Here is a 14,714-nt window from a genome sequence, read left to right as displayed (position 1 = left end):
TTTTTGCTCAAACCTTGATCGAGGGCGGGATGAAATCCCTGTGGGGAAGTAAAATAAAAAGAGATATCTGGGGACTTTTTTTTTATGTGGTGTGCTTTCAGAGGCATGATTATGCTCATGGACATATTTTGCAGCGTTTCTGTTGATTCGTTTATTCTGTGGACTTCTGCAGCTCCCTCAGGCAGCTGTCTGCTGTCAGGGAGCTCACTGGAGGTGCTCACCAGCACTTGCAGTGACGTCGGCACCCGCCCTCTTCCCGCCCCCACCGACAGTGCTGGGCCTTTCTCAGTGCGCGTTTCATGCTGGCTGGCCATTAATCGGCCAACCCCCAGCGTGAAATTGTGGTTGGGGGCCGATCGCGGTCGGGAGCTCGTTTCCCATCCACTCCCGGGCCCGCTAATCGCATGCGCCCGGTGAGCAAAAATTTCGGGCCTTAGTATATTTAGCAAGTTTCTATCATTTAAGTATCCCAACTTCATGCCCTTCCATATACTTGAATGATGAGTTTCTCAGCAAGATGCTATTACAGCAAAAATTGTGGAGGCGCAGATCAACAGACACAGCAACTTCCTGAGTTTTGAAGTCCCTGTCCAATATACTCTTTAATGACAGTGAACACCAATAGCCTCACTATTATGTTTACCACAAAACCTAGACCAGGGCCTAATTGTCAGCGGGATTTCAGCAAAATATTTTCAATGGTCAAAATGGTTCATTTCAGAAATACATTGCTCAATTCATTAAATGGGAATAAATACATTTCAAAATAGATTAATTTTCAAGTTAAGAAGTTAAGAATGTCTGTGTGAAATTCCTATCCCAAAATTGATTCTGAATTTAGAAGTTAAGAAATAGATTAGAGCATATCATTGACTTACTTTAGTTTGCTATTTTCTCACGAAATGGTCTTCAGTTTCACATCACAGTTATAACTTACGATGTTTTAATTCAGCATCGTGTTTTACATTTAAAATCAGACTTACAGGGCAGAATTTTACGGCCCTGTTTTGGAGGGGACAGGGCCATAAAACGAGGCGAGCCATTATAATCCCCATTGACTTTAGCGGGAACGTTAAATCCTGCCTCCGTAAAATTCTGCCCTGAGAGTAGCATTTGCCTGGTGTAATGGTCTTGTCGCTGGACTAGTAATCCAGGGACCCAGGGTAAATGCTCTGGGGACTGGGGTTCAAATCGCGCCATGGCTGATGGTGGAATGTGAATTCAATAAAAATCTGAAAAATGATGACCATGAAATCATTGTTGATTTGGTTCACTTTAGGGAAGGTCTGGCCTAGATGTGACTCCAGACTCACAGCAATGTGATTGACTCTTAAATGCCCTCTGAAATGGCCTAGCAAGCCACTCAGTTGTACCAAACTGCTACAAAGTCAAAAAAAGGAATGAAACCAGATGGACCACCCGGTATCGACCTAGACACTGGAAATGATACTGGCAAACTCAGCCCTGTTCACCCTGCAAATCCTCCTTACTCTGGGGGCTAGAGCCAAAATTGGGAGAGCTGTCTCACGGACTAGTCAAGCAATAGTCTGACATAGTCATCCTCACAGAATCATTTCTTACAGTCCCAGACACCACCTCACCATCCATGGTATGTCCTGTCCAACCAACAGGACAGGCCCAGTAGAGGTGGCAGCACAGTGGTATAAAGTCGGGAGGAAGTTTCCCTGGGAGTCCAGACCTCATGAAGTCTCATGGCATCAGGTCAAACAGGGGCAAGGAAACCTCCTGATTACCACATGCTGCCCTCCCTCAGCTGATGAATCAGTGCTCCTCCATCTTGAACACCACTTGGAGGAAGCACTTAAGGTGGCAAGGACACAGAATGTACTCCGGGTCCAGGACTCCAATGTCCATCACCAAGAGTGGCTCGGTAGCACCACTGAGTCCTAAATAGCTACAGCCGGTGAAGGAACCAACACTAGGGAAGAACATACTTGACCTCATCCTCACCAACCTGCCTGCCGCAGATGCATCTGTCTATGACAGTATCAGTAGGAGTGACCACTGCATAGTCTTTGTGGAGATGAAGTCCTGCCTTCACAGTGAGGATACCCCCCAACGTGTTGTGTGGCACCACCACTGTGCTAAATGGGATAGATTTCAAACAGATTCAGCAACTCCAGCAGCAGCAGAATTGTACTCAAACGCAATCTGTAACCTCATGGCCTGGCATATCCCCCACTCTACCATTACCAACAAGCCAGGAGATCGATCCTGGTTCAACGAAGAGTGCAGGAGGGCATGCCAAGAGTAGCACCAGGCATAACTAAAAATGAGGTGTCAACCTGATGAAGCTATAACACAGGACTACTTGCATGCCAAACAGCATAAGCAACAAGTGATAGACAAGCTAAGCGATCCCACAACCAATGGATTAGATCTAAGCTCTGCAGTCCTGCCACATCCAGTCATGAACGGTGGTGAACAATTAAACGACTCACTGGAGGAGGAGTTCCACAAATGTCCCCATCCTCAATGATGCAGAAGCCCAGCACATCAGTGCATATGAAAAGGCTGAAGCGTTTGCAACAATCTTTAGCCAGAAGTGTCGAGTAGATGATCTATCTTGGCATCCTCCGGGGGAATCCCGTCATCACAGATGCCAGTCATCTGCCAATTTGATTCACTCCACGTGATATCAAGAAACAGTTGAAGGCACTGGATACTGCAAAGGCTATGGGCCCTGACAATATTCTGGCAATAGAACTGAAGACTGGTGCTGCAGAACTTGCTGCGCCCCTAGCCAAGCTGTTCCAGTACAGCTACAACGCTAACATCTACTTGACTATGTGGAAAATTACCCAGTTATGTCCTGCATACAAAAAGTAGGACAAATCCAACCCGGCTAATTACCGCCCCTTCAGTCTACTCGCGATCACCAGTAAAGTGATGGAAGGGGTCATCAGCAGTGCTATCAAGCGGCACTTGCTTAGCAATTACCTGCTCATTGACACCAAGTTTCAGTTCCACCAGGGCCACTCAGCTCCTGACCTCATTACAGCCTTGGTTCAAACATGGACAAAAGAGCAGAACTCTCGAGGTGAAGTGAGAGTAACTGCCCTTGACATCAAGGCAGCATTTGAAGAGTGTGGCATCAAGGAGCTCTGGCAATCAGGGGGAGTCAGGGGGAAAAATCTCCGCTGGTTGGAGTCATTCTGAGCACAAAGGAAGATGGTTGTGGTTGTTGGAGGTCAGTCATCCCAGCTCCAGGACATCACCACAGGAGTTCCTCAGGGTAGTGTCCTCGGCCCAACCATCTTCAGCTGCTTCATCAATGACCTCCCTTCCATCATAAGGTCAGAAGTAGGGATGTTTGCTGATGATTGCACAACATTCAGTATCATTCGCGGCTCTGCAGATGCTGAAGCCGTCCATACCCAAATGCAGTAAGACTTTGACAATATCCATGGTTGGGCTGACAAGTGGCAAGTAACATTTGTGCCACACAAGTGTCAGGAAATGACCATCTCCAACAAAACAGAATCTAACCATCATCCCTTGACATTCAATGGCATTACCATCACTGAATCCTACACTATCAACATCCTGGGGGTTACCATTGATTAGAAACTGAACTGAGCTAGCCACATAAATACTGTGGCTACAAGAGCAGTAGCCTAGGAATCAGAGCCTAGGAATTGTGCGACAAGTAATTCACCTCCTGACTCCCCAAAGCCTGTCCACCATCTACAAGGCACAAGTCAGGAGTGTGATGGAATACTCTCCACTTGTCTGAATGAGTGCAGCTCCAACAACACTTAAGAAGCTTCACACCATCCAGGACAAAGCATTGTGCTTCATTGGCATCACATAAACAAACATTCACTCCCTCCACAACCGATATACAGTGGCAGCAATGTGTACCATCTACAAGTTGTACTGCAGGAACTCACCAAAGACTGCTCAAAGAGCACCTTCCAAATCCACAACTGTTACCATCTAGAAGGACAAGGGCAACAGATGCATAGAAACACCGCCACCTATACGTTCCCCTCCAAGCCACACACATCCTGACTTGGCAATATATTGCCGTTCCTTCACTGTCGCTGGGTCAAAACCCTGGAACTCACTCCCCAACAGCACACTGGGTGTACCGACACCACGTGGACTGCAGCGGTTCAAGAAGGCAGCTCACCACCACCTTCTCAAAGGCAACAACTAAGGATGGGCAACAAATGCTGGCCCAGCCAACAAAGCCCACATCCCATGAATGAATAAAAAAAAACAAAGGATTTGATGTTTCAGTGATAATTTTCTGGTTTATAGATCAGGTTGCTCAGAGCTATGTTGAAATATCAGCCTAAATTATATGCTCAAATGTTGGAGTGTGTCCTGAACTCATACTTTAACACAAAGGCAGGTATGCTTCCACTGAGCCAAGACTGATACCCCAGTTCCATCATGTTTATTTTCATTTTCTTCTTTCTTGTTGAGTCTAGTTCACCTTCATGTCTTTTAGATGACCAGTCTCCTGTTTCATAGCCTTGAGCACTTTAATGGAACACCTGGCCAAGGGATTGCTGAATACTATATATTTATAAATCAGAAGGTGCTAATGCACCTTAGCTTCCTATAGAGGTTTTCCAGGTCAAACAGAGCCCATGCTGAGCCAATGATCTACTTGGCTGTCAGAGTTGAGCCTGTAAGGATACATACGTTATAAAGGATTTGAAGAAGAAATCTGTCTTTCTAATAGCAAATATGAGTCATATTCTTTGCACATAGAACATGATCAGGACTGGGTAAATAGGAAGGCAACTCAAATGCCTTCTCTCACTCTGGTGCAATTAAACTGATCTCATTTGAATTAAATTTCTGCATTGACCCAGTTATGTGAAAATCTCTATTTTCCTAAGAGCTTTTAAGTTGCTGTTGGCTTTCAGAAAGCTGGTTTGCACTTGACTCTCCCTTCATAGACAGCTGTCCTTTTTGTTTACTTCTATAGTAACATTGTGTGGTCTGGAGTGATAATATGAATCTGTGAAGATCATCAGCTGCCAATTACTACTTGCCTGCACTATCCATCATTAACATGAATGGTGTTGAAGAAATCATGTGGATTTTTTCTCATAGACCTGATAAATCTGAAAAGCACTGCCTGTGGGTTTAACTGTCCAATCCAACTCAAAAGTTTTAGTGTTGCATTCCATCCCTTATACCTCTGCAATTGTTTTTGCAAACACAAAAACAATGAACCAAGTAGCTTCAAATACCAATAAGGAAAGCCTCACTTAACTGCTGTGTAATAAAAATAAGCTGTGCCAGTGTGAAATGTCAACTACTTTAATTTCCTTTTCGTATCCTTTCACCAGTACCATAACTGCATTCAACACAGGGAATGCAAATGCAAGTGTGAAAATATTTTTACTGTGTGCATTTAAAATCACAGCATACTCTGTTATGGAAGCTGGTTTTGAAGTAGCCAGCTTTCACAGCTCACCACTATGCTACACGCTTAGAAATGTTTACATCCTCCCCATCTCACCTATTTTTCTTAACTGTGAGGTGCGTGCAGCACGATGATTGCGTGGTGAAATCTGAAGGACACCACTGGATGTAATGACATCTAACTACATAGAAATGCATTGGCCCCATATTGAAATATTTTCAAGCCTATTTGCAGACAATGACCCAGTTATGTCTTCTCAGTTTGACTTGATGTGTCAAAGACTCAAACTAAACATCCATATAGAAAAGAAAATGCAACTATTTGAGGAATGTGAGACTTCATATGCTGTATTATGCAAACTGCTTTATAACTTGCACAGTACCATAGTCCTTTTCCTAAAAGAGAGAACAGTGTTGGCATCAAGTAACTTACCTGTTCTTCCATCACGGTCTGTTCCAATACTGTACAACCCTCCACTTATAGTGAAGACACGAATCTTGTACTTCTTGCCAGGAGTCAGATCATTGAACTTATGGCCCCTGCTGGCAGCTGGCACAGATACGTTTGAGAGCATTTGAAATCCTTGTTCATTAAGGAGTTGCAGCATGTAACCGTCTGAGACACCAGTGGCTGGCTGCCAAGACACTGCCAAGGTAGAGGTGGTATGTTTGTTTTCAACAGATAAACCTGTGACTGAGGCGGGAACTAGGAATAAAACAGACAGGTAACCAATTGACTCAGCAGGTAATGAGATTGAATATTCAACTTGAAAAATAAGTAAATGTAACATTATTACCACACATTATAATAAATCACTATGAAACACAATAACTACAATTTTACTAAGTATTGATTTAAATAAAAGGAATTATTCACTGTAGTACTGTAGTAGTGGTTGGAATTTTCTGGCCTCGTTGGCATTGGGTGTCATGAAGGGTTGGGGGGGGGGGGGTGGGCGGGCGGTGGCACAATATGGCAAGAAGGCCAAAACTCAGTTTCATGCGGTTGTGAACCAGTTTGTGATTGTACGCTCCACCCGTCAATGGTAGGCCGCATTCCTCGCTGCCACACGTTGGGAACCTAATTTCAACACTTTAGCATCTTATTATAAGCCCTGCTCGCCGGAATCATCCTCCCACATTGGATCATCCGGGTGTTGTGTTTTACAACTGTACATAAGCGACTTGTACTTGGCGAGCTGCACTTTGCTCAGGACTTTGAGGTTTGTTTGCTTAACTTGCTTCGGGCAGCACTCGCAGTCATCAGCGCCAGGCTTCGCAGGCAGCACCACATCACTTTTAGGGGAGCACATGGGCAGGTCTCTACTAGCCAGACCAGCCGTAAGATAGGGGAGGCTTTTCAATGTCTGCAGGGCTAGGGTTGCTTGGGGAAGTGGGAGAAGTGACCTCAGGCAAGGGAAGAGGCTGTACTGGGGAAGGGGGTATCTCAGGGTGCGTGTGGGGGCACATGTTGATCCGTGCAAGTGGCAGGATGGTGAGGGCTGAGGAGGCAGTGTCCAGAGGAGATGAGGCCAAATGGAGATGTGAGGATGTGTGTGAGAGACTGAGTGGTGATGTCCCTTGAGCTGGCAGTGAGTGAGATGTCAGTGAATGTTTGATGGGCTTGTGAGAGTTTGAGTTCAGAGTGATAAGCTGGTTGCCTTACTCTGGCAGCACACATGAGATCATTCATCCGTTTTTTGCACTGGATGGCCAACCTCTTGTGTACAGCATTGGCACTGACCACCTCTGCCACCACCTCCCAAGCTGGAGTGGTGAGACTGATGGGCTTCCTGTGAACAGAGCGGGGGTAGAGGACATTGCAGCGGGCCTCCACAGTGTCCAGAAGGCATCCTAGGGATGCGTCACTAAATTGGGGGGGCTGCACTCTTCTTGGCTTTTGGGGCCATGTCTTCACTGGAACAGTCCTGGGCTGCAAACATTGAGAAGTGTGCATGCAGCTGCAGTTTAAATACGGCGCCCTGCGTGAGGAAGCGGCGAGGTAAGGGTGTGGCGGGCAAATTGGAGGCTGCCCGCCAGTGAGATGGTGAGTTTCCTGTGGCTGCGCAATTAACGAGGCAAGAATGGGACGATATGGCATGAAAACTTGCCATTGCAGCCAATGGGTAAAATGGCTTTTATCCTGCCCGCTCCCAAGTCTGGGACGATTCCACCCAATGGGTCAAATACCAGGACCAGAAGTAAATTTAAAGGCTATGTGGGGGTGGTATATTTAAATTGAGTCTAAAACAGGTACCCATGTTCACAGTTCAATCAAGCCTGCAGTCAAAATGCCCAAACCATTTTTGGTTTTGGACCCCTTCTTAATTTTGCTGGTGAGTTGGTGGTGTCAAATGGGCACTTCATGGCAGCTTACAAGATAGAAAATCGGTCAGCTCCTGCACGGAGCTGGTTGGGAGGTAGGGCTTAGTGTGAGCTGGGGGGGGAGTGCAGTGACAGAGGCACTCTGTGCCTCATTGAGGGACCCGACATTGGGAAGAGGGGCCCACTGAGAGCTACTCCCCTTGTCTTTGCCACCAACCCCCATATACCCTGTATCCCTGCGAAACCGCACGCCTCAAATTTTTATTTGTGGCCTGGGTCGCTTTGCGATTTTGGGATTCTGGTAGTTTTTCCTGCAGCAGACACCATTTCCCTGGCACAAGAGCTGCTGGCCTCTGATTGGCCGGCAGCTCTCTCTACTGGGGTCTTGATTACAGGGGAACGCCCGCCACTAACCTTGTCACTGCCTGATTGGTTTGTGCTTTGGCGGGTCTTCCTGAAAAGAGGCAGCGTGGGCCTCTTGCTGACTCTCCAGCTGGCAGGCGAGACCCCCGACACCTCAACACGAGTCCATCCCTTATCTTTACTGAGAAGATGTCAGTGGTAACTTTAAAGGACAGATGATTAGGTTGATCAATTCCTGGAAAATCTGGAACTAGCAGGCGCTTTGAATGCCCTGCCCATTTTTCCATGAAAGTTTCAAATGGCTTCCCACAGCTGATAATTTTCATATTTAAACAGCCTCCTGCCTGTTTTGGACAGGACTTCTGTGCACCCATTTAAAGGCCTCTCCCTGAAAAATGAATCATCCAGGCAAATAGGTGCCCAAGGTTCCCACCAGATTTTCCACTGCTGGTCCCCAATTTTCATGTGTTTGGAAGATATTCCACTAATTGTGAGTTTGATTACTCATTTTCCATGCGCTTTCCCCCTTCCTTCTCTTTCTCCCATGCTTTACCTTTGTTGTTCCATTAGGAAGGCCCTTTTTTAAATGGACAGGTCATTAGCCTGACCAGAGGCATTAACTAGATGCAGTGAGGAGATGTTGGGGTAGGGGAACGGTTGCCATTCCACTCTCTGCAGACTAGGGTTGCGAACTCTGGTTTGGTTGTATTCTTCGAGGTTTCATCATTGACCATCTCAAACCACCCCACCTCTTCCCTCCTGCCATTGGCCATCCAATATGTCCCGTCTAGCGCCGCACCACTACCCTGTGCCTGTTGGATAGTCAACAGACTCTTAATTTCCCCACTGGATAATTCCTGAATGTCAGTCAAACAGACTTTTACCCACGCTCAATAAACAAAAATATTTTTTAAAAAATTAAAAATTGATTTTGATTTGATGTCACTGTGAAGTGTCAGCCATAGTTCAGTTGGTGTCAATTTTGCCTTTGAGTCACAAAAGGTTCAAGACCCACTCCAAAGTTTGAACACAAAAAGCAAGGCTGACACCCCAAGTGCAGTACTGAGGTCTGAGGCATCACCTTTTGTATAAGATGTTAAACTGAGGCCCTATCTGTTGGTAGGTGGATGTAAAAGATCCCATTGCAATATTTTGAAGAGCAGCGGAGTAGTCAGGCCAAAATTTATTCCTCAATCAACATCTCAAAAAAAACACCCCACAGATTATTTGATTATTATCACATTGCTGTTTGTGGTGGCTCTCACTAGACATGACTTCCGTTCCCCGGGGTCTTGATTTCAGGGGAAATTTGCTGTGTGCAAACTGGCTGCTGAGTTTCTTACATTACAACCCTGACTACACTTCAAAAGTACCTCATCAGCTGTAAGACACTTTAAGATGTCCAGTTTTCTTGAAAAGTGGAATTTTTTCTTTATCTTTTTACGATTTATTGGCCGGAGTGTCCAGGAAATTAATTTTTAATTCCTGGAGACTACAGGGCAATCTGGAGGGTAGGCAACTGTACATCAGACACAAGTATGCCACTGAATTTAACCCGGTATTTAGAGTTATGCTTTACCCCTGGGGCTTGAAAAATTAGGGGATAGATACGAGAAATTGCATATTCATGAACTGATGGTGCCATTTATTAATATAGAGAATCAATCTACTTATTCAATGGTTTTTTTTGCGATATTAATCACAGAATATCTTACCAGTGCGTCCAAATGCTGTTGAATTATTGTGGAAGCTGCCACTATTTGACTGAACTAATACATGATACAACTCTCCCGTTTCTAGATCATAAAAGGTATGCTCATGCAGATGTTTTGGAATAGGCCGAGCTGAGATCTGATGGCCCTTGTGGGATAAGATCACAGTATAGCTGTCCACATCTCCTCCTCCAGGAGACCAGTTCACCTTCAGGCCCTTGGTTACTCCGTTGTTTGAAACGTGTACATTTTTAACTGCACTGGGTACTGCAGAAAGATAAATTTATACAGAAAGTATCAGTAGTTATACAGTCATGTACTATAAGAAATAAAAACAGAAAATGCTGGAAATACTCAGCAGGTCAGGCAGCACCTGTGGAGAGAGAAACAGAGTTAATGTTTCAGGTTGAGGGCCTTTCTCCTAATGAAAGGTCCTTGACTCAGAATGTTAACTCTGTTTCTCTCTCCACAGATGCTGCCAGACCTGCTGAGTATTTCCAGCATTTTCTGGTTTTGTTTCAGATTTCCAGCATCCTCAGTATTTTGCTTTTATGTCATGGTCATGTGCTGTAGTTAGTTTCTAAGTAAGATTATTTTGTTTCACTATATTTTCAAATATCTGGACATGTCTGTCTTCAAATTCTGCACCTTGTTTTCCAGGCACGTTCTTAAGTATATATCGTAATACTTATTATTTAGTAATAACAAAAGCAACTTGAGAAATGGTTGTACATTATTTATATTTACATTATTTAATTTATTTTATTATAGGTATTAGGTATTTTTAAAGGGATTCTGTATTTTAAGATGTTAAATCATTCCATTTATAGAATGCAGTACAAAATAATCTTTAATCCATGTTGCAATATAGCAAAATAATAGGAGCCCTTCACTTGAGCACCTAGTATAAAGCTGCAGGTTTGAGTCCTAAAGGTTACTGCTTTATTTTTAAAAAACAAGTTTGGTTAATTCTCACCCTACATAAGTATCCTTAACTGAACTTTCTTTATTAGACAAACTTAGTTTAGACTGTATTATTACTGTACATATTATTGCATAGCAGTTAAAGATTATGTTATACATAATATATTGGGTGTGTTTAAGACTTTGCACATAATGGCCCGCGTTATTCTTACTTGTACGTCCTTCAATAAAGGCAGCACGTTGTAGGTTTCCAATCCACGTGGAGACTAGGATATTGTAAAGACGCCCAGGAGTTAAGGAAGTAAACTGATGTGCTGTGCTGCTGAGTGTTATTGGAGGGAAAACATTCATGTCATTGAAGAGTAGCTGAATCTCATAGCGATCCACGTCACCAGCAGCTGCTTCCCAAGTAACGTTCAGCGTATCAGTGCTCCTGTCAGCCACGGTTAGAGAACCAACAGCAGCCGGAACTAGTCAGACAGAGTAACATTAGCCTCAGACAGTTCAACAACAGTGCTGCAACAGGCTACACAAAGACATGTCAAGTACATGAAAGGAAGGATAAATCACTCTGAAATCAATTTCTAGCATAGACAAAATATCAATGTCAGACTAGCAAGGAAGAGGGGAGCTAAATTGGTTAGGGATTCAGTGTATGATGCCATAGTTTACATCTGCAGCTCTGTATGCGATAAGCCTACAACCATGACTAAGCTATTGGACAAAGCACATCAGGAAAGCCTTTCACTTCCCTACATGAAGGTGATTCACTCCAGGACATTTTCCTGCAACTAATGGCTGGCTGAAGTACAGCATTTTCAGGGAACTGAAGCTGTGGACAGTGGTCCATGCTATCAGGGAACTGAAAGCTGTGGACAGTGGTCCATGCTATCAAGCAATAAATGATGTGCAGCAAGGTGGGGGGTGGGGGGGGGAGATGCTAAAAAGGGGAAGAAAATATATGTTTACACTGGAGGAATGAAATGGAATTAACAACTGTTCTGTTGTTACTCCACAATGTTCATGTAGCTTAACATATTACCTTTGTTTCTTTTAGAAGGAGGTACAAGCTAATTTCTAAATTCATTACAGGCTAATTTGCTGCAAAAGCGTGAAAGAGGTTTTGAAATTGAGGATTAGCCATGATCATACTGTAGGGCAGAGCAGGCTCAAGGGGTTGGGTGGCCCAACCTGCTTCTATTTATTATGCTCTTGCGTTCTTAATCAAGCAAAACCTTGACTGTCTTGGTTCCGTGCTCTATAAGGATGTTATCAACCCAGCAGATATTCATTTTCTTAAAATGTGTGTAAAAAGGGGCAAGTACATTTACAAAAATAAAGTCAGATTGCAACTCTCAATATGCAGTGGCCAATCCAACATTGTAGATTACACAATAGGTGAAGATGTACGTCATGAACTCAGACAAGGTTAAAAAAAAATGTTTTGCTTGTGGTTCTCACACCTTATTTGCAACATTGCTTTTTGATACAGGTAGTTTAACATAATGCATTATCCAAAGACAACTTTCTGCTGACATTTCCTATAGAAATGTGAGACAGTTAATATGTCGTCGCACTCCCATTTCAAAATTAGAATTTGGCTTGACACCAAACACAGAGGCCTGAATTTTTCAGGCAGCGGGCGGGCTTGGTGGGAGCGGGCAGTGGCTGTCACGAAGCTGATCGCCGCCCGCAATCGGCTCCACGCCGCCATTTTACGTGGGCTGGCCAATTAAGGCCCGACCAGCGTAAGATGTGAGCTGTAGCGATCCGCGTCACCTGTGCAGGTGGGGGGAGGAGACAGAGTCGGAGCCAGCACTCTTTCGTGCATGTGCGCAAAAGACTGCTTCAATTTCCCTGAGGCATGGAACTGCGTCAGGGAGATTGAGTTGCTATTGTAATTAATGAATAAATGGATGAAAAATTTATTTAAGCACGTCCCCTCATGTGGCTGTGTCACATGAGATGGGACATGTTTTTATAGTTAGGAAAAATTCTTCATTTAATTAATAAAAGCTTTAGGAAACCTCATCCCGCTGGTGGATGAGGTTTCCTAAAAATTGTGAAGGCCGCTTGGCCTTTTCGCCTGTCCTCCAACTTTAAGGTTGGACGGGCAGCATTACTAATGACAATGATTACTTTTTTAACGGCCTTAATAGGCCATTTACATTTTGGCAGGTGCACAGCCGACTCCGGTGCATGCCCGCCGAACAAAACATTGTGAGACAGCGCGATGACATTGGGACACATGCCCGACGTCATCACACGTCATTTTACACATCAGCGTGTCGGGTCCTGCCCAGAATTAATTTAAATGACATTACATCATAACCACCCAGAAGCAAAGATTTTACTACCATTTAAAAAGAAGAGTTTAATGTTCTTTAAAACTGAAATTTTCTGTTTATTGTAGCAGATTTCATGCTTACATGTTCTTCCAGTGGCAAAGTAATGAGATTCATATTTCCCACTTCTGGTGCTGACAGTGATGCTGTAAAGCCGTCCAGGAATTAGATTGAGGAATATGCATTCGTTTTCAGACTTTGGCACCTCCAAGCTTTTGCTGAAGTTGTAACTGTTCTTGATAGTTGCTATGTAATAGTCAAAATCTCCTGATGCATCTAACCATGAGACTTTCAGGTAGTCACTCCTTCCGGAGTTGATGACTGTGATTCTTTGCACAACCGAGGGTTCTGTATAAATCAGATGATGTTACAAGGCCTTTTAGTCAAAATGCTGATGAGCAACGACTGAGCTTATAAACTAAAATTGATTAAAATTAGTGTTGTAATTCAATCACATCTTGTGTTGTAGTAGAATGATGTACATGTAGATATGAATGCCACATAAATTGTCAAACGCATGCCTAGACAATATATTGAATTGTAATGATTTTAATTTGTGGGTTTTATTGACTTTTAATATTATATTCACAACTTCATCACTATTATTGTTTTTCATCTAACATTATCAGGCTGAGGAATTTTCCAAAATCCGGCAATATGTCAAATGCTAAATTTTCACAAAATGGTATTTCTTTCCCCATTCTGTTTTTCTGTCTGGAAAATGGAAACTATAATTTTTCTTCATGGTTTTCACTTGTCGTTACTTCTTTTTAAATAAAAACTCATGGGGAAATTTTTTAAAAATGAAAATAAAGACATTTTACGGTCAAAAGCCTGCCAATTTATTTGGGGCCTAATTTCACAGAAGAAATAATTATTCTGCCCGTGGGAACCAGTCTCTTGGTCGAGATGTTAGTTTGCAAAAGGTAGATGAAAACAAGTCACCAAGCCCTTTCAGATATTTCAACAGTTCAGCTCTAACGTGATAGCTTCTGAGTAAACCACAGACTGCACTAAAAACAGGACAGAGATGATGTAACACTTGAAGCACAAGGCATGCAGAGAGCTCATGCCATATGGTTGAATGGGGTTCTCAGTTTGGATCGGTTTAATTTACTTTAGCCAAGTTTGATTGGCAACCGATTTGGAGTATCATTCAGAAACACTGCTGTAGGTTTAATTATATTGTTACAAAATGATTTTATTAGACTTCTGAGACTTTTTAAAAAAATTGGTGATAGAATACATTAAACTACACTTTCAGGAGCTAATGTTGAAAATGAACACTGAAGGACAGTGCAGTTTACAATATAGTGAATACATTTAACCTGAAAGGAACAGAGAGAGGAGGAAAGAAGAGAAGGCGTCACCTTAGGGGTGCGACAAAGCTGTCTTGTGAAAAAAGACCTTGGCTGGTATATTTGACTATTATCTGATGCCCTGTGCCATGGCATGACAACATACAGACTCATGCTGGTGGTACCCCACAGAGTAAAATCCTGGTCCCACATGTGCCATGTGAAAATGCTGAACAAAGATCAGGAAGAGCTAAACAGGTGAAGAGTAGAAATTAGAATGCAACTTCTCAAAGAGAAAACCTAAGCAGCAGGGCACATAAGGTTGTCGACCCTGACAG

General features: G+C 43.5%; 1 protein-coding gene across 3 annotated transcripts in view; it reads right to left on the bottom strand.

Annotated features, from left to right (window-relative positions):
* ptprb (protein tyrosine phosphatase receptor type b) overlaps positions 1-14,714 on the bottom strand; it is a 103,657-nt gene that overhangs the window by 32,647 nt on the left and 56,296 nt on the right. For all 3 annotated transcript variants that reach the window (XM_041216117.1, XM_041216118.1, XM_041216119.1), the window contains 4 exons: positions 13,163-13,426; positions 10,946-11,203; positions 9,813-10,076; positions 5,843-6,115 (listed from right to left, as the gene is read on the bottom strand). In XM_041216117.1, coding sequence (XP_041072051.1) covers positions 5,843-6,115; positions 9,813-10,076; positions 10,946-11,203; positions 13,163-13,426 — 1,059 coding nt within the window. The remainder of the gene's footprint in view (positions 1-5,842; positions 6,116-9,812; positions 10,077-10,945; positions 11,204-13,162; positions 13,427-14,714) is intronic.

The sequence above is a fragment of the Carcharodon carcharias genome, chromosome 21 (assembly GCF_017639515.1).
Source record: "Carcharodon carcharias isolate sCarCar2 chromosome 21, sCarCar2.pri, whole genome shotgun sequence".
Taxonomy (NCBI): domain Eukaryota; kingdom Metazoa; phylum Chordata; class Chondrichthyes; order Lamniformes; family Lamnidae; genus Carcharodon; species Carcharodon carcharias.
This window is presented reverse-complemented; position numbering and strand designations above follow the sequence as displayed.